A 25536-nucleotide genomic window follows, 5' to 3' on the forward strand; every position below is an offset into this window, starting at 1 on the left:
CCAGCAAGAAATCCATTCAAATAGTAAGTGAGTAACTTGTATGAATGACAAGAATGCCGGCCCTAACTTCTTACAGATCGCAAAGATGAGGAAAATGATAGTAAATGACATTGGGCCTTTAGCCTCGTTGAAATTGTGTTGTCTGGAGATAGAGTGTAAGTAGACTCAACATCCACTATAGAATTTTGTTAATAACAGCTGTGGATTCCCAAGATGATGCACGGGAAAAAGGGACTTGCTACACCTTTAATCCATGAAGTGGGCATTAGCCTTTGCCCCCAGAACGCTAGCGTTCTTTCGGTAAATGTTATTGAGCACCTTGGGGTGGTGGGGACACAGAGAGCCCGGCTGCGGTGATGTGTCCTTTGGCGCGGTGCGGGTCGGGGAAGCCTGGCTGCCTAGGGTCCCGCTCTGCCCCTGGGAGGGGTTATGTGGAGACAGAGAGGAGGGGTGGGGGGCAGGGAGGGGGAAGAGGGAGGAGGGGAGGGGTGAGGGGGTCGGAGAGGGGGCGGGGCGCAGAAACCTGGGTTTCGGTGTCCTTGCCCCTATATGCCTGAAGCCCAGTGGTGTGGGCTGGGGTAGGGACTGCATGTGTCCAGCGGACTCGGGCTCTGTGCCTCCCCTGATGTGCGTGTGTCAGGTAGCCAGCCAGCGGCGTCCAGGACTTGGAAGGAGTGGGGTAGGGGTCATGATGCGGAGGCCCCAGGACTGCAGGGCACAGTGAGGCCTGCGGAGCAGAGGGGGGACGGTGCAGGGACCCCTGGGACGTGCGGGGGAGGGGCCTTGCACGCACAGCAGAGGCCACTGGGGGCGGCTGAGGAAAGGGCTGGAGCGGGGCGGAGGGGTGGGCCAGCGGGGTTGGGGAGGCCTGTTCACCGGCAGGTGCCGGGTCCGCGGAGGGGGCGTGGCTGGGCCGGTAGGGGGCGTGGTCTCGGGGGGCAGCCGGGGCGGAGCACGTGCAACGAAGGGGTGGAGAAAGCCTGCGGCAGTCTGGTCCCCGCCTGTCCATTGCAGAAGGTATGGTCAGAGGGGCAGTGACGACTGTGGCGACAGGACAGTGAGGACAGCCTGGGGTACCGAGTGGCTCAGGGCGAAGTGCCTGACCACGTGGAACTGGAGGGCCTGGTGGTTTTGTGCAGACCGGGAGGGGCCGTGTGGCGGTCGTGGCCGTTGTGGGCCAAGTGGCAGACGTGGAGACGGGGCTGTGAGTCCGGCAGTATCACAAATCCATCAGCTGGACCATACCGTGTCCCGCACAGAACCCTCCGTCCCCTGTGGCTGCCCCTCTTCTGTGCTTTTTTGCCTCCCTGGCATCTCCCCTCCTGTCCACTGCCTGTTCTCAGACCTCAGGTCCCCAGTCTCCCTCCCATCTTCCTACTCTGCTGCTGACATGTAGAAAGTTGGGGAAAACCCCCAAATATACGTGTATTTAGTTTATAATAATAAGAGGTTTCTAATCAGTGAGGTACAGCTATATAATCATTCAAAGATGGGTCTGAAGCAATTGATTATTTTGGAGAAAATGATTAGATTCCTCCTCATACCATATGCTGAAATAAATTCCAGATGGGTTATAGAGTTAAGCTTTTTTTTTAAGGAAAGAAACATGAAACAATCACTAAAAATATATCTGATGTTGGAATGGGAATATCTTTCTAAGAACAAAGCACATAGAGAAACTATAAAATATTTGATTAATTTTATGAGACCAGCATTACACTAATACCAAAACCAAAGTTAGTACAAAAAATGAAAACTACAGACCAGTAGCACTCAGGAACATTGATGTAAAAATCCTTGAAAATCATAGCAAATTGAATTGAGCAATACATAAGATGAATACCACACTGCAATAGAGGAGAGATTATCTTCAGAATTCAAGGCTGGTTCAGTATATTAAAGTCATTCAATGTAATTGACTATTAATAATCTAAAGAAGAAAAATCACATGACTACCAATTAATGCACAAAAATTTGACAAAATTCAAAATACTTGAACAATTTCTGTTATGATTTCTTTTTTGACCCCTTGTTATCTAGAAGTGTGTTTAATTTCCAAGTATTTTGAATTTTACAGTTATCTTTCTGTTACTGATTTCTAGGTTACTTCCACTGTGGTCTGAGAGAAGACACTGTATGATTTCTATTCTTTTAAATTTGTTAAGGTTTGTTCTTGTCCCGGAATGTGGTCTCCCTTGGCGAATGTTCCGTGTGAGCTTGAAAAGAATGTGTATCCTGCTGTTGTTAGATGAAATAGTCTATAAATGTCAATTATATCCTGATGATTGATGGTGGTGGTCAGTTCAACTATGTCCTTACTGGTTCTCTGCCTGCTGGCTCTGTCCCTTTCTGGGAAAGGGTTGTCAAAGTCTCCAACTATGACAGTGGATTGATCTGTTGGTCTTTGCAGTTCTATCACTTTTCTGCTCATGCAGTTTGATGCTCTGTTGTTAGGTGCGTACACATTAAAGATTGCTATGTCTTCTTGGAGAGCTGTCCCTTTATCATTGTGTAATGCCCCTCACTATCCCTGATCACTTTCCTTACTTTGAAGTCTGCTCTGTCTGAAATTAACATAGCTACTTCTGCTTTCTTTTGATTAGTGTTTACATGGTAAATCTTTCTCCATCCATTTACTTTTTTGTTTGTTTCTTTTGAGCTGCGCCACACAGTATGTGGGATTTTAGTTCCCTAACCAGGGATGGAACCTGTGCCCCCTGCAGTGGAAGTGCAGAGTCCTAACCACTGGACCACATCCCCCATCCATTTACTTTTAATCTATAACTGTATATTTAAAGTGGGTTCTTATAGACCATGTATAATTGTTTCTTATTGTTTGATCCACTGTGACAGTCTCTCTTTTAATTGGTGTATTTAGACTATTGGTATTCAAAGTGATTATTGATATAGTTGGATTGATATCTACAGTATTTATTACCATTTTCTATTTGTTGCCCTTGTTCTTTGTTGTTTTCTTCTTCTCTTTTTCTGCTTTTTTGTTTCTGTTTGTGTGTGTGTGTGTGTGTGTGTTTGTGTGTGTGTTTTAAGCAGCTAAAGGTAGGGAGTTTAATCAGCATGAATTAAGGGTGAATTAATTCAGTGCTTACACATATGTTGGTTTAGAGCCTGACATGAACATGCTTTGATAAAAGTAAACTTAAGATACATATTTTCACAGGGTATATGTCCAGTAGTGGGATGGCTGGGTTGTATGGTAGTTCTATGTTTAGTTTTTTAAGGAACCTCCATACTGTTCTCCATAGTGGCTGTATCAATTTACATTCCCACTAACAGTGCAAGAGGGTTCCCTGTTCACTGCAGCACTATTTACAATAGCCGGGACATGGAAGTGACCTACATGTCCATCGACAGATGAATGGATAAAGAAGATGTGGTACATATATAGAATAGAATATTATTCAGCCATAGAAAGGAACCAAATTGGGTCATTTATAGATACGTGGATGGACCTACAGACTGTCATACAGAGTGAAGTAAGTCAGAAAGAGAAAAATAAACATCATATATTAATGCATATATGTGGAATCTAGAAAAATGGTACAGATGAACTTATTTGCAAAGCAGAAATAGAGACACAGACATAGAGAACAAACATATGGAGACCAAGGGGGGACGTGGGGGGTGGTATCAATTGGGAGATTGGGACTGACATATATATACTACTATGTATAAAATAGATAACTAATGAGAACCCGCTGTATAGCACAGGGAACTCTGCTCGGTGCTCTGTGGTGAGCTAAATGGGAAAGAAATCCCAAAAGGAGAGGATATGTGTGTACATATGGCTGGTTTGCTTTGCAGAAACCGTCACAACGTGGTGAAGCAACTATACCCCAATTAAAAAATATATATGTTTTCATAAATTGATGGGATATTCACTTAATAGCCCATTTCCAAGTTTTAAAAATTCTCAGTTTTTAAATTCCTCTCTCCTGAAGCTCACTTCTTTTATCTATTTTCACTTTTATTAAGGTATAACTGACAAAATTGTAAGGTATTTAAGTGTACAGAATGATGATTTGATATCTGTATACATTGTCAATGAATTGCCCCCATTGAGCTAATTAATACATCTGTCACCTCTCATATTTACCTTTATTTTTAAAGTGAGAATACTTAAGTTCTACTCTCTTAGCAAATTTCAGTTACATAGCACAGTGTTATCAACTGTGGCCACTATGGTATACAGCAGATCCTCAGACCTTGTTCACCTCGTTACTGAAAGCTTGTGCCCGATTACCAGACTCTCCCTATTTCCTTCACCCCCTCAGCCCCTGGCAACCACTTTCCTACTGTTTCTCTGAGTTCAGATTATTTTTAGATTCCACATATGAGTGATACCATGAAGTATTTGTCCAGCTTCTTTCACTTAGCAGAATGCCTTCTAGGTTCATCCATGTTGTTGCAAATGGCAAGATTTCTTTCTTTTTCATGGCTGAATAATACTCCATTGTGTGTGTGAATATATAAAATCACATTTTCCTCATCTATTCCTCTGTCAATGGATAGGTTCTTTCCATATCTTGGTTATTGTGATAATGCTGCAGTGAACATGGGAGTATAGGTATCTCTTTGAGACAATGGTTTCATTTCCTTTAGATATAAACCCAGATGTGGAATTGCTGGATCATATGGTAGTTCTATCTTTAATTTTTTGAGGAGCTCCACTGTGTCTGTCCCACTAACTGTGTACAGAGTTTCCCTTTTCTCCACATCCTCGCCAGCTTTTGTTACTGCTTATCTTTTTGATAATACATATCCTAACAGGTGTGAGGTGATATCTCATTGTGGTTTTGATTAGCATTTCCCTGATGATTAGTGATATTGAGCACTTTTTCATGTACTTATTGGCCAGTTATATGTCTTCTTTGGAAAAATATCTATTCAGGGTCTTTGCCCAGTTTAAATTGGGTTGTTTTTGTTATTATTTTTGCTATTGAGTTGTATGAGTTCTTTATATATTTTGCATATTAATCCCTTATTAGATAGGTGGTTTACAGACATTTTATCCAATTCTATAGTATATCTTTTCACTTTGTTGATGGTTTCCTTTGCTGTGTGGAAGCTTTTTAGTTCAATGTAGTCCTTCTTACTTATTTTTGCTTTTGTTGCCTTTGCTTTTGGTGTCTAATCCGTAAAATTATTGGCAAGACCAGTGTCTCAGGGAGCTTTCATTCTTATGCAAGTGGCTATCGAGTTTTCCCAGCACTGTTTTGAAGAGATTATCTTTTCCCCATTGTGTGTTCTTGGCTTATTTGTTGAAAATTAGTTGACCTCATATGTATGGGTTAATTTCTAGGCTCTCCATTCTGTTCCATTGATCTATGTGTCTGTTTTTATGCCAATTCCATACAGTTTTGATTACTCTAGTTTGAAATCAGGAAGTGTGATGCCTCTAGCTTTGTTCTTCATTATCAAGATTGCTGTGGTTATTTGGGGTCTTTTGTGGTTCCATACAAATTTTAGGATTGTTTTTTCTATTTCTGTGAAAAATGCCATTGAAATTTTGATAGTGATTGCATTGTATCTGTAGCTTTCTTCAGGTAGTATGAACATTTAAACAATACTGATTCTTCCTATCCGTGAACACGGGATATCTTTCCATTTGTTTGTGTCTCCTTCAATTTCTTTCATTAGTATCTTTTAGTTTTCAATGTACAGATCTTTCACCTCCTTGGTTAAATTTATTCCTAGGTTTTTTTTTTTTGATATAATTATAAATGGGATTGTTTTCTTAATTTCTCTTTCTGATAGTTCATTGTTGGTGTATAGAAATGCAACTGATTTTTGTTGATTTTGTATCCTGCAACTTTACTAATTTTGTTTATTAGTTCTAACAGTTTTTTGGTGGAGTCTTTAGGGTTTTCTATATATAGTGTCATGTCATCTTCAAATGGAGACATTTTTGCTTCTTCCTGTCCAATTTGGATGCCTTTTCTTTCTTTTTCTTTCCAAATAGCTGTGCTGGGACTTTTAGGACTGTGTTGAATAAAAGTGGTAAGAGGGGCATCCTTTTCTTGTTCCTGATCTTAGAGGAAAAGCTTTTAGCTTTTCACCATTGAGTATGATATTAGATGTGGGCTTGTCATATATGGCCTTTATTATGTTGTGGTATGTCCCACCTATACCCAGTTTTTTGAGAGGTTTTATAATGGTAGGTAGTTGAATTTTATCAAATGCTTTTTCTGCATATATTGAGATGATCATATGATTTTTATCCTTCATTTTGTTAATGTGGCATATTACATTTATGGATTTGCTAAGTTGAATCATCCCTGCATCCCAGGAATAAATCCCACTTGATTATGGTGTGTGATCCTTTTAATGTATTGTTTTTAATTTTTAATTTTATATTAGAGTATAGTTAATTCACAATGTTGTGTTAGTTTCAGGTGTACAGCAAAGTGACTTAGTTATACATACTCATATATCTATTCTTTTTCAAATTCTTTCCCATGTAGGTTATTACAGAGTATTGAGTAGAGTTCCCTGTGCTGTACAGTAGGTTCTTGTTGATTGTCTGTTTTACATTTAGTAGCGAGCATATGCCAATCCCAACCTCCCAATTCATACCCTCCCCCGACCTTTCCCCCTAATGTATTGTTGAATTGATTTGCTAATATTGTATTGAGGATTTTCCAACTATGTTCATTAGGGATATTGGCCTGTGATTTTCTTTTCTTGTAGTGTTCTTGTCTGGCTTAGGTATCAGGGTAATGCTGGCCTCTTGTAGAATGAGAAATGAGTTTGGAAGAGTTCCCTCCTCTTGTTTTTGGAAGAATTTGAGAAGGTTAGGTATGAATTCTTTAAATTTTTGGTGGAATTTGTCAGTGAAGCAGTTTGGTCCTGGACTTTTGTTTGTTGGGAGGTTTTTGATTACTGATTCAATCTCCTAATAGTAATTGGTCTGTTCAGATTTCTTGTATCTTCATGATTTATTCTTGGTAGGCTCTGTGTTTCTAGGGATTTATCAATTTCTTCTAGGTTATCCAATTTGTTGGCATATAATTATTCATACTGTCTCTTATGATCCGTTGTGTGATATCAGTTATAATAGCTCCTCTTTCATTTAAAATTTTATGTATTTCAGTCCTCTTCTTGGTAAGTCTAGCTAAAGATTTGTCTATTTTGTTTATCTTTTAAAAAAGGAAACTCGTTGATCTTTTCTGTTGTCTTGTTAGTATCTATCTCATTTATTTCCTTCCTTCTACTAAGTTTGGGCTAATTTGTTCTTCTTTTTCTAGTTCCTTGAGGTGCAAAGTTAGATTTGCTTATTTGAGATATTCGTTTTTTCTTAATGTAGGCAGTATTACCGTAAACTTCCCTCTTAGAACTGCTTTTGCTGCATCCCATAAGTTTTGGTGTGTTGTATTTCCATTTTTGTGTGTCTCAAGATAGTTTTTGATTTCCCTTTTGAATTCTTCTTTGACCCACTGGTTGTTTGGGAGCATGTTGTTTAATCTCCACATATTTGTGAATTTTCCAGTTTTCTTCTTGTGATTGATTTCTAGTTTCATACCATTGCTATGAGAAAAGATGTTTGATATGATTTCAGTCTTCTTAAATTTATTAAGACTTGTTTTGTGGTTTAACATATGACCTATCCTGGAGAATGTTCCTTGAGTTCTTGAGAAAATGTATATACTCTGCTGCTGTTGCCTGAAATGTTGTACAGGTCTGTTAATCCATCTGGTCTAATGTGTAGTTTAAGTCAAGTGTCGCCTTATGATTTTCTGCCTGGATGACTTATCCATTGTTGAAAATTGGCTATTAAAGTCCCCTACAGTTATTGGATTGCTGTCCATTTCTCTCTTCAGCTCTCTTAATATTTTTGATAATATTTAGGTGCTCTGTCTTTTGAGGTTTTAATTGAGCATGTTATATGACTCCATTTTCTCAGCATAGCAGTTATACTTGCTCTTTTTTGCTTTTTTAATTGGTTTCCGTACAGTTTTCAATGTGTATTTACAGCTGTTCCGAGTCTGTTTTCATCTAACACTCTTAGGCTTCATGGTTAGTGTGAGCACTTTAGGATAACAGGGTAATCCTGATTTCTCCCTCCTGTCCCTTGTATCATCATTTTCATTCATTTTATTATATATAAGTATAGATATACATACGTACATAAGCATACATGCTTAAATACTGTGTTGCTATTATTTTGGACAAGATGTTAAATTGATTAAGAATAGGAAAAATAAAAGTTTTAGTTTTATCTTCATTTATTTCTGTTTCAGTGATTTTCTTTCTTTATGCAGATCCGTATTTCTGATCTACAGGCAGACCTCAGAGATGTTGCAGGTTCAGTTCCAGACCACCGCAATAAAGCAAGTTGCACGAATTTTTTGGTTTCCCAGTGCATATAAAAGTTTTGTTTACACTATGCTGTAGTCTGTTAGGTGTGCAGTAGCATTATGTCTAAAACAACAATGTACATACCTTAATTAAAATATACTTTATTGCTAAAAAATGCTAACCATCATCTGAGCCTTCAGTGAGTTCTAATCTTTTTGCAATAGTAACATCAAAGATGTTAATCACAGATTACCATAACAAATACAATAATAATGAAAAAGTTTGAAATGTTGCGAGAATTACCAAAATGTGACACACAGACACAAAGTGAGCAAAGGCTGTTGGAAAATGGTGCCAACAGGGTTGCTCGATGCAAGGTTGCCACAGCCTTCAATTTGTAAAAAGTACGGTATCTGTGAGGCACAATAAAATGAGATCTGCCTGTATATCATTTTCCTTCTTTCTAAAGAACTTCTTTTAACATTTCTTGCAGGTCTACTGGCAACAAGTTCCCTCTATTTTGTTTGTCTGAGAAAGTCTTTATTTCTCCTTCACTTCTGAAGGATAATTTCACAGGGTGCAGAATTCTAGGTTGGTGGGGTTTTTTCTCTCAACACTTTAAATATTTCACGCCACTCTCTTCTTGCTTGCATGGTTTCTGAGAATTCAGATGAAATTTTATCTTTGTTCCCCAGTAGGTAGGTGTCTTTTCTCCCCAGCTTCTTTCAGGATTTTTTCTTTATCTTTTGAGTGTCTGTAGTTTGAAAATGACATGCCTAGTTTTACTTTTTTTTTTTTTTCCCCCACATTTATCTTGCTTGGTGTGCTCTGCACTCCTGGATCTGTGGGTTGGTGTTTGACATTAATTTGGGGAAATTCTGTCATTAGTTTTTCAACTACTTCTTCTGGTCCCACCTCTCATTCTTCTCCTGGTACTTCCGTTTTGTGTCTACTATACCTTTTGTTGTCCTACAGCCCTTGAATATGTTGTTGTATTTTTTAGCCTGTTTTCTGTGCTTTTCAGCTTTGGAGGTTTCTGTTGTCATTTCCTCAAGCTTGGAGGCTTGTTGCTCAGCTGTGTCCTAACTAATGAGCCCATTGAAGACATCCTTCGTTTCTGTTACATTGTTTTTCATCTTGAGCATTTGTTTTCGGTTCTTTTCAAGAATTTTCCTTTCTCTGCTTACATTGCCCATCTGTTCCTGCACGCTGTCTGCTTTATCCATTAGAGCCCTGAGCATATGAATCATAGTTGTTAAATTCCCAGCCTGATAATTACAGCATCCCTGCTGTGTCTGAGTCTGGTTCTAAGCCTTGCTGTGTGTCTTATACTGTTAGTATGTCTTGTGGTTTTCTCCTGATAGCCAGGCTTGATGACTGGATAAAGGTTCAGTGCAAACAGGCCTGTAGTGATGTGGTGGTGAGATGTGGGTCGGGGAGTGTTCTGTGGTCCTTCTGGGGTCTCAGTGTTCAGTGAGCCTGGGCCTCTGCACTGTGAACTTCACAGGTGCTTCTCAGTTTCTTTTCCTCTTTTAGGTGGGACAGGATGGCTGGAGGGGGCTCAAGTTGGATATTTCTCGTTCTCCAGCTGGTTAGGTTCTGTTAACTAGTTTCTCCTGAGTGCAGACCCTGTTAAGAAGAACAGAATACTCTGGTGTATTTCAAATGCTTCCTTTTGAACTTGTCAGAAGCACGAGGGGACTTTTCTCTGACGTTTACTGTGGGGACCCCTGTGACTGAGCCCATCTGGAGCTTTGACTCTCAGGCTTGTCCACAGTGGGCCCCAGCAACTTGTCAACCACAGTTCATGTTTCCTCCCCTGGCAAGTTGTGATTCTCTGTACGATCCTCCTCGACTTATGATGGGGCTGCATCCCGACACACCCATCATAAGTTGAAAATATCAAAGTCCAAAATGCAGGGACTTCCCTGGTGGCGCAGTGGTTAAGAATCCGCCTACCAATGCAGGGGACACGGGTTTGAGCCCTGGTCCGGGAAGATCCCACATGCCACAGAGCAGCTAAGCCTGTGAGCCACAACTACTGAGCCTGTGCTCTAGAGCCCACGTGCCACAACTACCGAATCCCGCACGCCTAGAGCCTGTGCTCCGCAACAAGAGAAGCCACCACAATGAGAAGCCTGTGCACCGCAACGAAGAGTATCCCCCGCTCGCTGCAACTAGAGAAAGCCCGCGTGCAGCAACGAAGACCCAACACAGTCAAAAATAAATAAATAAATTTATAAACAAAAAACTTCAAAATGCACATAACACACCTAAGTTCCTGAACATCACAGCTGAGCCTTGCCTGCCTTAAATGTGCTCAGAGCACTCACATGAGCCTACAGTTGGGCAAAATCATAACCAAAGCCCATTTGATAATAAAGCGTTGACTATCTCATGTAATTGACTCAGTACTGTACTGAAAGTGTCGTCCACCCTAGCAATCTCATGGCTGACAGGGCTGTGGCTTGTGTGGCTCATGCATTGCACTGTGTATCGCTAGCTGGGAAAAGATCAAAATTCAAAATCTGAGGCATAGCCTTTACTGAATTCCTATTGCACCGTTGTAAAGTTGAACCATCATAAGTAGGGGACCGTCTGTATTAGTCTCTCAATTTCTCCTATTTGGGGGCAGCAGTTTGCTCCGTGACCTCATTTCTCTTACGGATCTAGGAAGAGTTCTTGATGTTTCAGTTTGTTCAGCTTTTTACTTGTTAGGACAGAATGGCAACTTCCCCCTAAGAGCAGGAGTGATGCAGGGAGGGCCGCTCCACCACTTCTACTCCATATTGTACTGGGAAACCTAACCAGTGCAAAAGGGAGAGAAGAAGTGAAAGGCACACAGAACGAAGACAAAGAAATAAACCATCCCTTTCTCAGACAGCATGATTGTCTTTGTAGAAAATCCCAAGGAATCTCCAGAAACTTTCCTAGACTAGTAGGCAAGTTTAAGAAGATCACAAAGTCAACATACAAAAACCAGTCATATTTTTATATAAATACTAGCACTGTACAATACTATTTACAGTAGCTCCAAAATGATGAAATCTGACAAAACGTACAAGATCTGTATGCTGAAAACTACGTGATGCTGGTAGATACACATTGTTCATGGGCTGGAAGACAACCTTCTAAGGATGTCTCTTCTCCCCAGATTAATCTGTAGATTTAATACAATTCCAGTAACAATCTAAGCAGGAGTTTTTGTAGATAAGTTCATTGTAAAATTTATGTGGAATGTAAACAAACTAGAATAGCTGATACAATTTTTAAAAGAACAAAATTGGAAGAATTATAGTACCTGACTTTAAAACTTAGTATAAAGCTCTGGTAGTCAAGACTGTGAGACTGGTGAAACGATAGACACGTAAGTCGATGGAACAGAATAGACAGTATATTCCTACAAATACGGTCAACTGATTCTTAACAGAGGGGCAAAGTTAATTTAATGGAGAAAAGATAGTCTTTTCACCTAATTATATTGGTACAGTTGGCCATCCATGTGCAAAAAAAAAAAAGAACTTCATCTTTAAACCTCATACCTCATACTAAACAATGAACTCAAAATTGATTACAGATCTAATTGCTTAGAACATAAAACTATAAAACTCTCAGAAGAAATCACAGGAGAAAGTGTTCCTGGGTTAGTCAAAGGGTTTTTAGGTGTGACTCTAAAAGCATAATCTATTAAAGAAAAAGTTGATAAATTGGACTTCATCAAAAGTAAAAATGTCTGTCCTGTAAAAGACAGTGTTAAGAGAATGAAAAGACAGGCTAAGGTTAGGAGAAAATATTTGCAAATCACATATCCAGTGTGTATCCTGAATATACAAAGAATTCTCAAAATTCAACACTCCCGAGGGGCACCTAGGGGCGCTGGGCCGCTCTTGACTTCAGTGCAACGTGACCCCTGTGGCACTCCTGCTTTGATGTTCCACTTTTTTTTTCTTTGTTAAATAAACATCAACATTTTATTCAAAATTAGGCCAGGAAATTGACATAGTCAAATATAATCTAGGAACAGTTACTTTTTTTTTTTTAACATCTTTATTGGACTATAATTGCTTTAGAATGGTGTGTTGGATGCTGCTGTGTAACAAAGTGAATCAGCTATATGTGTACGTATATCCCCACATCCCCTCCCTCTTGTGTCTCCCTCCCACCCTCCCTATCCCACCCCTCTAGGTGGTCACAAAGCACCAAGCTGATCTCCCTGTGTCATGCAGCTGCTTCCTGCTAGCTATCTGTTTTACGTTTGGTAGTGTATATATGTCCATGCCACTCTCTCACTTCGTCCCAGCTTACCCTTCCCCCTCCCTGTGTCCTCAAGTCCATACCCTATCTCTGTGTCTTTATTCCTGTCCTGCTCCTAGGTTCATCAGAACCTTTTTTTCTTTTTTTAGATTCCATACATATATGTTAGCATACGGTATTTGTTTTTCTCTTTCTGACTGACTTCACTCTTTATGACAGACTCTAGGTGCATCCACCTCACTACAAATAACTCAGTTTCGTTTCTTTTTATGGCTGAGTAATATTCCATTGTATACATGTGTCACATCTTCTTTCTCCATTCATCTGTTGATGGACACTTAGGTTGCTTCCATGTCCTGGCTATTGTAAATAGTGCTGCAGTGAACATTGTGGTACATGACTCTTTGAATTATGGTTTTCTCAGGGTATATGCCCAGTAGTGGGATTGTTGGGTCATATGGTAGCTCTATTTTTAGTTTTTTAAGGAACCTCCATACTGTTCTCCATAGTGGCTGTATCAATTTACATTCCCACCAACAGTTCAAGAGGGTTCCCTTTTCTCCACACCCTCTCAAGCATTTATTTTTTGTAGATTTTTTGATGACTGGTGTGAGGTGATACCTCATTGTAGTTTTGATTTGCATTTCTCTAATGATTAGTGATGTTGAGCATCTTTTCATGTGTTTGTTGGCAGTCTGTATATCTTCTTTGGATAAATGTCTATTTAGTTCTTCTGCCCATTTTTGGACTGGGTTTTTGTTTTTTTGATATTGAGCTGCATGAGCTGCTTGTATATTTTAGAGATTAATCCTTTGTCAGTTGCTTCATTTGCAAATATTTTCTCCCATTCTGAGGGTTGTCTTTTGGTCTTATTTATGGTTTCCTTTGCTGTGCAAAAGCTTTGAAGTTTCATTAGGTCCCATTTGTTTTATTTTTGTTTTTATTTCCATTTCTCTAGGAGGTGGGTCAAAAAGGATCTTGCTCTGATTTATGTCACAGAGTGTTCTGCCTATGTTTTCCTCTAAGAGTTTTATACTGTCTAGCTTTGCATTTAGGTCTTTAATCCATTTTGAGTTTATTTCTGGGTATGGTGTTAGGAAGTGTTCTAATTTCATCCTTTTACATGTAGCTGTCTAGTTTTCCCAGCACCACTTTTGAAGAGGCTGTCTTTTCTCCATTGTATACTCTTGCCTCCTTTATCAAAGATAAGGTGACATGTGTGTGGCTTTATCTTTGGGCTTTCTATATCCTGTTCCATTGATCTATATTTCTGTTTTTATGCCAGTACCATACTGTCTTGATTACTGTAGCTTTGTAGTTTAGTCTGAAGTCCGGGAGCCTCATTCCTCCAGCTCTGTTTTTCTTTCTGAAGATTGTTTTGGCTATTTGGGGTCTTTTCTGTTTCCATACAAATTGTGCAATTTTTTGTTCTAGTTCTGTGAAAAATGCCTTTGGTAGTTTGATAGGGATTGCATTGAATCTGTAGATTGCTTTGGGTGGTACAGTCATTTTCACAATGTTGATTCTTCCAATCCAAGAACATGGTATATCTCTCCATCTGTTTGTATCATCTTTAATTTCTTTCATCAGTGTCTTATAGTTTTCTGCATACAGGTCGTTTGTCTCCTTAGGTAGGTTTATTCCTAGGTATTTTAATTTTTATGTTGCAATAGTAAATTGGAGTGTTTCTTTAATTTCTCTTTCAGATTTTTCATCATTAGTGTATAGGAATGCAGGAGATTTCTGTGCATTAATTTTGTATCCTGCTATTCTACGAAATTCATTAATTAGCTCTAGTAGTTTTCTGGTAGCATCTTTAGGATTCTCTATGTATAGTATCATGTAATCTGCAAACAGTGACAGTTCTTCTTTTCTGATTTGGATTCCTTTTATTTATTTTTCTTCTCTGATTGCTGTGGTTAAAACTTCCAAAACTATGTTGAATAATAGTGGTGAGAGTGGGCAACCTTGTCTTGTTCCTGATCTTAGAGGAAATGGTTTGAGTTTTTCACCATTGAGAATGATGTTGACTGTGGGTTTGTCATATATGGCCTTTATTATGTTAAGGTAGGTTCCCTGTATGCCTACTTTCTGGAGAGTTTTTATCATAAATGGGTGTTGAATTTTGTCAAAAGCTTTTTCTGCATCTATTGAGATTATCATATGGTTTTTCTCCTTCAATTGCTAATATTGTTTATCACATTGATTGATTTGCATATATTGAAGAATCCTTGCATTCCTGGGATAAACCCCACTTGATCATGGTGTATGATCCTTTTAATTGTGCTGTTGGATTCTGTTTGCTAGTATTTTGTTGAGGATTTTTGCATCTGTGTTCATCAGAGATATTGGCTGTAGTTTTCTTTTTTTGTGACATCGTTGTTTGGTTTTGGTATCAGGGTGATGGTGGCCTCGTAGAATGAGTTTGGGAGTGTTCCTCCCTCTGCTATATTTTGGAAGAGTTTGAGAAGGATGGGTGTTAGCTCTTCTCTAAATGTTTGATAGAATTCGCCTGTGAAGCCATCTGGTCCTGGGCTTTTGTTTGTTGGAAGATTTTTAATCACAGTTTCAATTTCAGTGCTTGTGTTTCGTCTGTTTATATTTTCTGTTTCTTCCTGGTTCAGTCGTGGAAGGTTGTGCTTTCCTAAGAATTTGTCCATTTCTTCCAGGTTGTCCATTTTATTGGCATAGAGTTGCTTGTAGTAATCTCTCATGATCCTTTGTATTTCTGCAGTGTCAGTTGTTACTTCTCCTTTTTCATTTCTATTTCTGTTGATTTGAGTCTTCTCCCTTTTTTCTTGGTGAGTCTGGCTAATGGTTTATCAATTCTGTTTATCTTTTCAAAGAACCAACTTTTAGTTTTATTGATCTTTGCTATCATTTCTTTCATTTCGTTTTCATTTATTTTTGATCTGATCTTTATTATTTCTTTCCTTCTGCTTTGGGAGTTTTTTGTTCTTCTTTCTCTAATTGCTTTAGGTGTAAAGTTAGGTTGTTTGAGATTTTTCTTGTTTCTTGAGGTAGGATTGTATTGCTATAAACTTCCCTCTTAGAACTGCTTTTGCTGCATCCCATAGTTTTTGGGTCATTGTGTTTTCATTGTCATTTGTTTCTCGGTATTTTTTTATTTCCTCTATGATCTTTTCAGTGATCTCTTGGTTATTTAGTAGTGTACTGTTTAGCCTCCATGTGTTCGTATTTTTTACAGATTTTTTCCTGTAATTGATATCTAGTCTCATAGGTTGTGGTCAGAAAAGATACCTGATACGATTTCAATTTTATTAAATTTACCAGGGCTTGATTTGTGACCCAGGATATGATGTATCCTGGAGAATGTTCTGTGAGCAATTGAGAAGAAAGTATTCTGTTTGTTTTTGGATGGAATATCATATAAATATCAATTAAGTCCATCTTGTTTAATGTGTCATTTAAAGCTTGTGTTTCCTTATTTATTTTCATTTTGGATGATCTGTCCATTGAGGAAAGTGGGGTGTTAAAGTCCCCTACTATTATTGTGTTATTGTCGATTTCCCCTTTTATGGGTGTTAGCATTTGCCTTATGTATTGAGGTGCTCCTGTGTTGGGTGCATAAATATTTACAATTGTTATATCTTCTTCTTGGATTGATCCCTTGATCATTATGTAGTGTCCTTCTTTGCCTCTTGTAATAGTCTATTTTAAAGTCTGTTTTGTCTGATATGAGAATTGCTACTCCAGCTTTCTTTTGATTTCCATTTGCATGGAATATCTTTTTCCATCACCTGACTTTCAGTCTGTATGTGTCCCTAGGTCTGAAGTGGGTCTCTGTAGACAGCATATGTACGGGTCTTGTTTTTGTATCCATTCAGCCAGTCTATGTCTTTTGATTGGAGCATTTAATCCATTCACGTGTAAGGTAATTATCGATATGTATGTTCCTATTACCATTTTCTTAATTGTTTTGGGTTGGTTTTTGTAGGTTTTTTCCTTCTCTTGTGTCTCCTGTCTGGAGAAGTTCCTTTAGCATTTGTTGTAAAGCTGGTTTGGTGGTGCTGAATTCTCTTAACTTTTGCTTATCTGTAAAGGTTTTAATTTCTCCATCGAATCTGAATGAGATCCTTGCTGGGTAGAGTAATCTTGGTTGTAGGTTTTTCCCTTTCATCACTTTAAGTATGTCCTGCCACTCCCTTCTGGCTTGCAGAGTTTCTGCTGAAAAATCATCTGTTAACCTTATGGGGATTCCCTTGTATGTTCTTTGTTGCTGTTCCCTCGATGCTTTTAATATTTTTTTCTTTGTGTTTAATTTTTGATAGTTTGATTAGTATGTGTCTCGGCATGTTTCTCTTTGGATTTATCCTGTGTGGTACTCTCTGTGCTTCCTGGACTTGATTGACTATTTCCTTTCCCATGTTAGCGAAGTTTTTGACTATAATCTCTTCAAATATTTTCTCAGACCCTTTCTTTTTCTCTTCTTCTTCTGGGACCCCTATAATTTGAATGTTGGTGCGTTTAATGTTGTCCCAGAAGTCTCTGAGACTGTCCTCAATTCTTTTCATTCTTTTTTCTTTATTCTGCTCCCTGGAGGTTATTTCCACCCTTTTATCTTCCAGGTCACTTATCCGTTCTTCTGCCTCAGTTATTCTGTTATTAATTCGTTCTAGGGTATTTTTAATTTCAGTAGTTGTGTTATTCATCACTGTTTGTTTGCCCTTTATTTCTTCTAGATCCTTGTTAAATGTTTCTTGTATTTTCTCCATTCTGTTTCTGAGATTTTGGATCATCTTTACTATCATTACTCTGAATTCTTTGTCCGGTAGGTTGCATATTTCATCTTCATTTATTTGGTCTTGTAGGTTTTTACTTTGCTCCTTTGTCTGTAACGTATTTTTTTGTCATTATATATATATTTTTTGATGGGTGGTGCTGTATTCCTGTCTTACTGGTTGTTTGGCCTGAGATGTCCAGCAGTGGAGTTGGCAGGCAGTTGGATAGAGCTGGGTCTTGGTGCTGAGATGAAGACCTCCTGGAGGTCTGGCTCCAATTGATAGTCCCTGGGGTCTGAGGTTCTCTGTTAGTCCAGTGGTTTGGACTCCAAGCTCCCACCATGGGAGCTCGGGCCTGACCTCCAGCCTGGGAACCAGGATCCTGCAAGCTTCATGGCACATTAAAAAAAAAAAAAAAAAAAAAAGGAAGAAATAAAGAAAAAATGGAGCAGTACAATATCAAAGAATGAAAAACAAAATAAAATTAGAAAGATAAAAAAATATATTAGGAAAAATAAAACTATAATTGAAACAACTGCAACAAGGTAAAATAAAACCACAGCAGAAAAAAGAAAAAAAAAGTGGGGGGGAGCAACAAGCCAGGAGGAGAGATCACTAACGAAGTATAAAGAATAAAATAAAATTAGAAAAATAAAAGGTTTATTAGGAAAAACAAAAATCTAAAAGAATCAATGACAGTGAATCAACAAGGTAAAATGGAACCCCAATCTAAAAGAGGACAAAAGAAAAAGAAAAAAAAAAAAAAGCCTTGGCTATGAGGGCGGAGTTCTGGTGAAGGTGGAATAGGCAGGGGTGGGGTTTAGGGTGGGGCGGGACCTAGGTGGGTGGGGGGTGACGTTTGAGCGTGGGGTGGGGCCTCTGCTTAGGGTGGAAGGGGGGAGGCAGCACGTGGAAAGGAGGGCGTCTGGAGTGTGGAGCTAAGGAGTTTGGAGGTAGGGCCCTGAGTGGGGGTGTGTGGGTGGGGTTTAGACCCAGCGCATTGGGGCAGATCTCAGAGGGGGTCTTTGAGTGTAGGGGTGTGGCTTGGGCTCTGCACAGCAGGAGGGAGGCTGGGAGGGCAGAGGATCAGGCTGGGCTTCTGGGGGCCCGAGTGGGCAGGGGAGACCTGGCCACGCTCCCTTTTGATCCTTTGCCCTCCCAACGGTCCACCAATTTCCCCTTTCGGGTGTGGGATCCCTTCCCCTCCCCCAGGCGCCCCTTAGGGGAGCCAATCCCGTCCCACCTCTGCTTCTCCTTCCCCCTCACTCCCCCCACTTCCTACCGGTCGTTGAGGGTTCCTCCCGTCCCCTTAGGTGTCCATGGGTCCCCACCGGTGCCTGGTAGGTGCCCTAGTTGTGTGGAGACGCAAATTCCGCGTCCTCCTAGTACGCCATCTTGACTCCGCCCCCGGTGTTCCACGTTTTTAAGAAGTGACTTCAGCCAACTTAAAGGGTGGTGAGAATCCTGAGGATACCCCAGACCAGGTTGATACTGCTGGAGAGTTAACACCCTGAAACACTTGAGGGCTTTAGGAACGTGGGGACAGCTGACTGCTGAGTGAGTGGGGTGGGCGAGAGGCTGATTTCCCGACCATTAGCCATGCCCAGTTCCGAGCTCCACGCGGCTCGATGGCGCTTAAACCCAGGCTGTGACTGGACTCGGTGACCACTGCCGTGTGGGCGCAAGAGAAGCCCTCCCGTGGGCCGGGCAGCTCAGCCCGTTCAGTGCCTCTGGAGGTGACAGACGTGAAGACCCCAGAATCTGAGCAGCGAGGGGGCTGCACAGACATGGTGTCTCCTGTGCGTCTCCCTGCAGTTTGAGTTCATGATCGAGTCCATCCTCTATGCCCGGGACGCGTGGCTGAAGGAGGACGGGGTCATCTGGCCGACCACGGCCGCGCTGCACCTGGTGCCCTGCAGCGCCGACAGGGACTACCGCAGCAAGGTGCTCTTCTGGGACAACGCCTACGAGTTCGACCTCAGTGCCCTCAAGTGAGTGTCACCGGGCGCTCCCGGGCTGCGGGAGCATGCGGGGCGGGCTGCAGGTCTCAGAGCTGCCACCGTGCTGAGCTGTTTGCTCACGTGACTAAGAAGTTTGCACGTTGCCTTACAGGGCTTTAAACCAACAGATGTGATGGGAAATTGAAGTGTCCCATTTATAAGACCCCAAATATAATGGGAAAAATAAAGTCATGTTTATAAATGCGTGGGCTGTTAAAACAAATGGATGTTCCCACTAAGAGCCGTAACTTTTTAACAGGAGTCAGAAAATGTGTTAGTGAAGGCATCGCTGGCATTTGGCAAAGAAAGTGGTGCTCCACAAAAGTTCATTTCCTCGTGTGTAACATACATCAGGCTTGTGGTAGAGCTTCAGGTTTTAACATAAAACAGTCTTCTCTCAAGGTCTTCATGGTTGTCACATCGCCTCCTCTGAGAAGGATAGTGACACGTGTCGGCTGCGTCCCCTCTGAGGTGCCATGGGACGTGGGCAGGAGAGACCCAGCAGCAGCCCTGGAATTAGGGAAGGGCCCCTTTGTCAGAGGCAGAAAGAAGCTTCTGTTCAATGAGCCTGGACACCTGCTAAGTGTCCAGCTGGGGGAGTTGGCAGCAAGATGGGGGCCTCTGGGCCTTTTTGTTTTTTGTTTAAAAACTCAAAAAAAGAAAATGTATCAACATAAAGGTATGGAATCTTCCCTAGTCAATGTACTCTCAACCCAGATCCCAAAGGGGATGGAGAGGAAGGGTCTCCAACAGAGTCGTTCCGTGGTTCATGTAGGACTAATGTGTGGGAAGGGCTGGGAAGGTTTGAAAAGAGCAGGGGGTGGGGGTGGGGTGTGGTTTCTCATGCTGCCCGAATTAACGCTCCGTAATGAAAGCGACAAGGAAAGACGGAGGAAGCTCTGAACACGGTCTGTGGTGTCCGGAAAAGGCGCACCGTGAACTGGAGGGTGGGGGGATAATGTGCTGGGGCCGCACGTTATCCGGGACACTGGTTGGCCCCTTGGAGGAGATGTCTGTTCTCCTCTCACACCATTCGTTAACATTTAATTTCCCGTGGATTCCGTGTTCTCTGGGTGTGTGCTGAGACCCTGCGAGTAGGGCACTGAGGGTCCCCGGAGGGCTGGCCGTCTCAGCCCTGCCTCTCGCCCGGTGAGTTAGAATTCCTGCTGACGCAGAGGAGGCGTGATAGCCTGAGATGTGGGTAAATGATATTGAGCAAAATTGCTTTGACTTTTCCCCAGATCTTTAGCAATTAAGGAGTTTTTTTCGAAGCCCAAGTATAACCACATTTTGAAACCAGAAGACTGTCTCTCTGAGCCATGCACCATATTACAGCTGGACATGAGAACCGTGCAGATCGCCGACCTCGAGGTGAGAAGAGGTGACCCTTCCTTCCTGTTCAAATAAACAAGTTAAACTTGTTGCTATTGATTTTCCCACAGTCTTTTTTTTTTCCTATTCTGATTTTGTTTTTTTGTATTTTTAGGTTATTTTCTTCATAGTTACCCTCTTTAACGTCTTCAGTTACTTTTAGATTTATGTGTAATATTCTCAGCATCTTCAGATTCAAATAAATTATATGTTTCATCATGGAATTTGAATTAAATTTTTTTTCTAAGGTTTTTTAACTCCCGTTGATGATAAAATTCTTAAAATTCTTTTACTTACCCTCTGTGGCCACGAGGTGGCGTGTGTGGGCTCCGGACGACCCCATTATAAGGGCTGCTCTGAGGTGGAGGAAGCCCCTTCTGGAGCTTAGATGGGCAAAACCTCGTGCAAACTGAACTTTTGAGGCTTTAGTTAGTTTGGGGATTGTAGAGACTCAGTCTGGAGCTTTATATTTGTACAAAGAATTGAGAAGAGCAAGTATTCCACCTGAATCTGGGGACAGAAAATTAGGCAAATGAGACCCAAATTGCTCAAAACCTTTTCTGATTATCTGCAGCCTTTGAGTTCAGGATGCAGGTTTTAACATTTACTTTCCCTAGGAGGAGATATGGTTTTTGATGTGTTCAGCTAACTAGCAAGTTACAGATTTGTGGCATAACTACTGCAATAGACGGCGTGGCTGCCTGGGGCAGTGCTGTGGGATCCGGGATGGAGCCCCGTGGAGGCGGGAGCTGCTTCCCGGTCCCCAGCGCCCTTTTCTGACTCATTTGCTTGAACACAGATGATGAAAGGTGAGCTTCACTTTGACATCAAGAAGGCAGGCACCCTCCACGGATTCACAGCCTGGTTCAGTGTCCAGTTCCAGAACCTGGAGGAGGATGAGCCACAGCTGGTGCTGAGCACGGGCCCGCTGCACCCGTGAGTGTGCCCCTCCTTCTCCTGGGGCAGCACACAAAGCCTGGCAGAGCCACGAGTTTCAAGATCTAGTAATATCGGGAGTGGGCCCAAATCTCTCCAGACGCGGTTGAGCCCTGGCCCAGGGGCGGGAGGGCTGGCGATGAGTCCGGGTTGCCTCCCCCCGGCATCGGGCTTCCTCGGGGCCGGGGTCAGGGGTCCCTGACACCCTGGATGGTCAGGCTTCTCTCCATGGCCCCAAACGCTGCTGCAGCTCTTCACCATCTGACACAGAAACAGCCCACAGGTTTCCAGGGGCTTTTACTCCGACTTCTGGGGAAGGCAGATGTTTCCCGAGATGTATCTTCTGAGCAGTAAGGTTTCGGGGCTGCACGCTTGCTCCTGTACGTGGGGAAGCGCACCTTGTCTGTCGTGCTGCCGGACACAGTGGCCCCTCGGTGGGGAGGTGCCACCTTCATTCGGGGACTTCCGCTGCCCCTTTCAGGGATGGCCCCAATGCTCCCCTGCACCGTGTGATCGGCAGAAGTGAGCAAGGCCCAGGGAGGGGTGCAGACGCCCGAGTCAGATGCCCCGCGGTCTTGGGGCCCAGGGGTCTTCAGCGTCCTTTGTGGAAGTCGAGCAGGAGAGCGAGCTGCCTGGCCAGAGCCTCCTTCCAGGGCCCGCAGGAGAGGGGCCTCAGAGGCCCCCACGAACCGTGTGTGCCCGGCGTTTCCCACCTGAGCGTCTGCGTGGGGTCATCCACACACAGGTGGCATGGGGGCGGGATGGGGGGCAGGGCGTGGGCCAGGGAGGGAGACCCCCACCACGGTGGCTGAGGGGGTGGCCCAGCGTCAGGGAAGATGTGACACGAGGGGGAGACGCAGCAGAACCTCACTGTGGGGTGTGACCTGGGTCCATTCAGGTGCTTGGACGTGAGAGCCACAGGACTTACAGAATCTGGGGTGTCACTGCTCCCCCAAATGCTGCACTTGTTTGCTCACACTCAGCTGAACCTTCACAGGAATTATGACTTTTTTTGGACACGATTTCAGCAGCGTGTATCTCGCTTTAACTGCAGAAACTAGAACCGTGGGCGTCAGCAATTCAGAGAAGGTGGCTTTGGGTGGGCACTGCCGTGCCAGCTCGTGGAGGCTGGGTTGACCCCACGAGGGGCTGGGGACAGGCGGCCCCTGGGGACCTGGGTCTGGCCACGTGCCCCTGCGGCCCGGCCTCCTTGGCACGAGGGAGTCTGTGCAGTGTCCAGGAGGCCCCCCGGGTTGTGGGTCCACGCGGGTCCCATGAAGCCGTCTGATCACAGGGTGGGGGCATGGCAGTCCCGATGGGCTCCCTGAGGGGTGACACCACACCCCTGTCTTGCAGCACCACCCACTGGAAGCAGGTGCTGTTCATGATGGACGAGCCCGTGTCCGTCCTCGCGGGAGACGTGGTCACAGGCTCAGTGGTGTTGCAGAGAAACCCCGTGTGGAGACGGCACATGTCTGTCACTCTGAGCTGGTCCGTCACTTCTAGACAAGACCCCGGGTCTCAGAAAGTAAGATATTTAGCTGTGGAGTCACGGGCTGTGGTGCCGGTCCGGGCAGCTGGTGGGTCTGTGGCGGTTGCAGTGGCAGATGCCTATTCCCACCCGGTGGACCCCGTGGCCAGAGCTGGGGCCGAGGGCCGGGCCGTGGTGCAGCCTCGCTCCCCCCGCGTGCCTTGCCGTGGGCAGTGTGGACGTGCGGTGGAGTCGTGTTGTGGCCGTGGCAGCAGTTAGAGGGCTGAAGTGAGCATGCGGCCAGGTGGGGCCTTGGGGCTCACGGCTCACAGAGCCCACGGGAAATCCTCCTCTTCAGACTTAGGGTTAATGCAGGAGAGGGAAGAAAATAATCAAATGGTTTCCCTTTATTTTGTAGTACCTGTTTTGCGCTTTGCTTTATGCTGATTTACGTTAAAAAAGTTTAAATGTTTGTTGTTGAAAGTCTGCACCTGAATACCAGACTCTTGTCCACTATTAAATTATTATTAGGAAATACTGTGTGTTAATCAAACTGAAATGATTTATCATCTGACTGGTTTGTTTTCTTTGTCTTTCTCAGGTTGGAGAGAAAGTCTTTCCCATCTGGAGATGACAGGTGCAGCTCTGTGCAGGATGCAGCGTTGTGGAGGGACAGACGTGACTCAGTGGCGTCAGCCCTGGATGGGAACACGTGTCCTGTGGAAGCCGTGGACTTGCACCAGGCTGGGGTGGTAACACCCTCACCCGAGGGCGCGGGGCCGCGGGCCCTCCCCAGATGTGCCCGTGCTCCTCGGGGTCCACGCTCGCCATTGTCACTGTCCTGCCTGTCCTTAGAACTGGGCTGTGTTTCCAGGTGTCCACCTGTGGGTAGTTGATGGCCCAGTGTCCCTCAGCCAGGTCTAGTTCTAAGCTCATGGGACACTCTCGTCAACCCTGTGCTCCTGTGAAGGTGGCTGTTCGTGCGTCGTGTGTGCGTGTCCTTCCCGCCCTCGGCTCACCCACTCAGTTCGCGGGATGTGGGGTCACACAGAGCCTCGTGGGAGCCTGAGGTGCGATGCATGCGATGGGGCTCTGCATGGGGTAGTCCACTTGTAGAGACGTCTTCCAGATAAATTATGTGTCGGCACATAGTACATGCTCAATAAATATTTTTTAATAAATGAATGTTGGTGTATATCCTGGTTCTGTGCACATACATTATTTTGCAAAAGCATGGATCATACTGTGTGCATTGCTCTGTAACATTTCTCATCTAATATTATGAAGAAACTTTCATGCCAGTAGGTACATGTCTGCATTTTTTGGTGTGTGTGGTTTTGATTTTTAGTTAACTTTTTATTGAAATATAGATTATATACACCAAACCGCGTAAGTCATGAGTATACAGATGGATGAAGTTTCACAAAGTGGGCACACGTGTAACCAGTGTTCAGGCCCAGACCCTCCAACACGCTGGAGGCCCCAAGTGCCCCTCCCACTCAGAACCACCCCCAAGGCTGATACCTGGCTTCTATGACCAGAGAAGACTTGAGCCTGGTTTCAAACATTGTGTGAATGGGCTTGTACACTGTGAATTTGCTGTAGACTGAAGGTTTGTGACCTCTCAAAATTTATGTGTTGAAAACTAATCCCTAATATGGTGGTGTTAGGAGACGGGGCCTTTGGGAGGTAATGAGGTCATGAGGGTGGAGACCCAAGGATGGGATTAGTGTCCTTATAAAAGAGGCCCCAGAGAGCACCCTGGTCCCCTTCCTCCATGTGAGGACACAGCAGGAAGACTGAACCAGGAAGGGGGCCTCACCAGACACTGAATCTGCTGGTGTTTGACCTTGGACTTCTCAGCCTCCAGAGCTCTGAGACAGATGTTTCTGTTGTTTATAAGACACCCAGCCTATGATACTCTGTTACAGCAGCTCAAACACAGGCCTCAGCATGTGAATTTTGGAGGGACACAGACCATAGCATTCTGCCCCCGGGTCCCCCAAATTCATGTCCTCACCTGCAAATACATTCATTTCCATCCCAACAGCCCTAAAGTCTTGACTCAATCCAGCACCAGCTCCGAAGTCCAAAGTCTCCTCTAAATCTTATCGAAACCCGATATATGTGAGACTTGAGGTAGGATTCATCCAGAGGTGACTCATGGAACCACATGAGTTTGTGCTTCTAAAACATAGTGACAGAACAGGCACAAGACAGACACTCCCACTCTGAAAGGGGAACTTGGAAGGAATAAAAGGGTGGTGAGTCCCAGGCATGTCCAAAACCTAGCAAGGCAAGTTCCATCAGTATTTAGGTCTGGACAGTAATCCTCTTTGGTTTGATGCTCTTCCCTCCAAGCCCACTGGGTGGCAGTGACCCTTCCACTTGGGCCACCCAAGGAGCTCTCCGTGAGGGCCCCACTCTTGAGGCCCTGGGCTGGGTC

At 43.2% G+C, this 25536-nt stretch overlaps 1 protein-coding gene across 4 annotated transcripts in view; it reads left to right on the forward strand.

Annotated features, from left to right (window-relative positions):
* Nucleotides 1–24275, forward strand: part of PRMT2 (protein arginine methyltransferase 2) — a 38645-nt gene extending 14370 nt beyond the window's left edge. Inside the window, exons 7-11 of one of the 4 annotated variants that reach the window (XM_065875776.1) lie at nt 19128–19303; nt 20554–20683; nt 21483–21619; nt 22976–23147; nt 23692–24275. In XM_065875776.1, coding sequence (XP_065731848.1) covers nt 19128–19303; nt 20554–20683; nt 21483–21619; nt 22976–23147; nt 23692–23724 — 648 coding nt within the window. In that variant the 3' untranslated portion in view covers nt 23725–24275. Of the gene's footprint in view, nt 1–19127; nt 19304–20553; nt 20684–21482; nt 21620–22975; nt 23148–23691 lie in introns of those variants that run through there. The other 3 variants (XM_065875773.1, XM_065875775.1, XM_065875777.1) reach the window with 3 other exon arrangements.
* Nucleotides 24276–25536: the final 1261 nt, after the last annotated feature.

Source organism: Phocoena phocoena, chromosome 4 (genome assembly GCF_963924675.1).
Source record: "Phocoena phocoena chromosome 4, mPhoPho1.1, whole genome shotgun sequence".
Taxonomy (NCBI): Eukaryota; Metazoa; Chordata; class Mammalia; order Artiodactyla; family Phocoenidae; genus Phocoena; species Phocoena phocoena.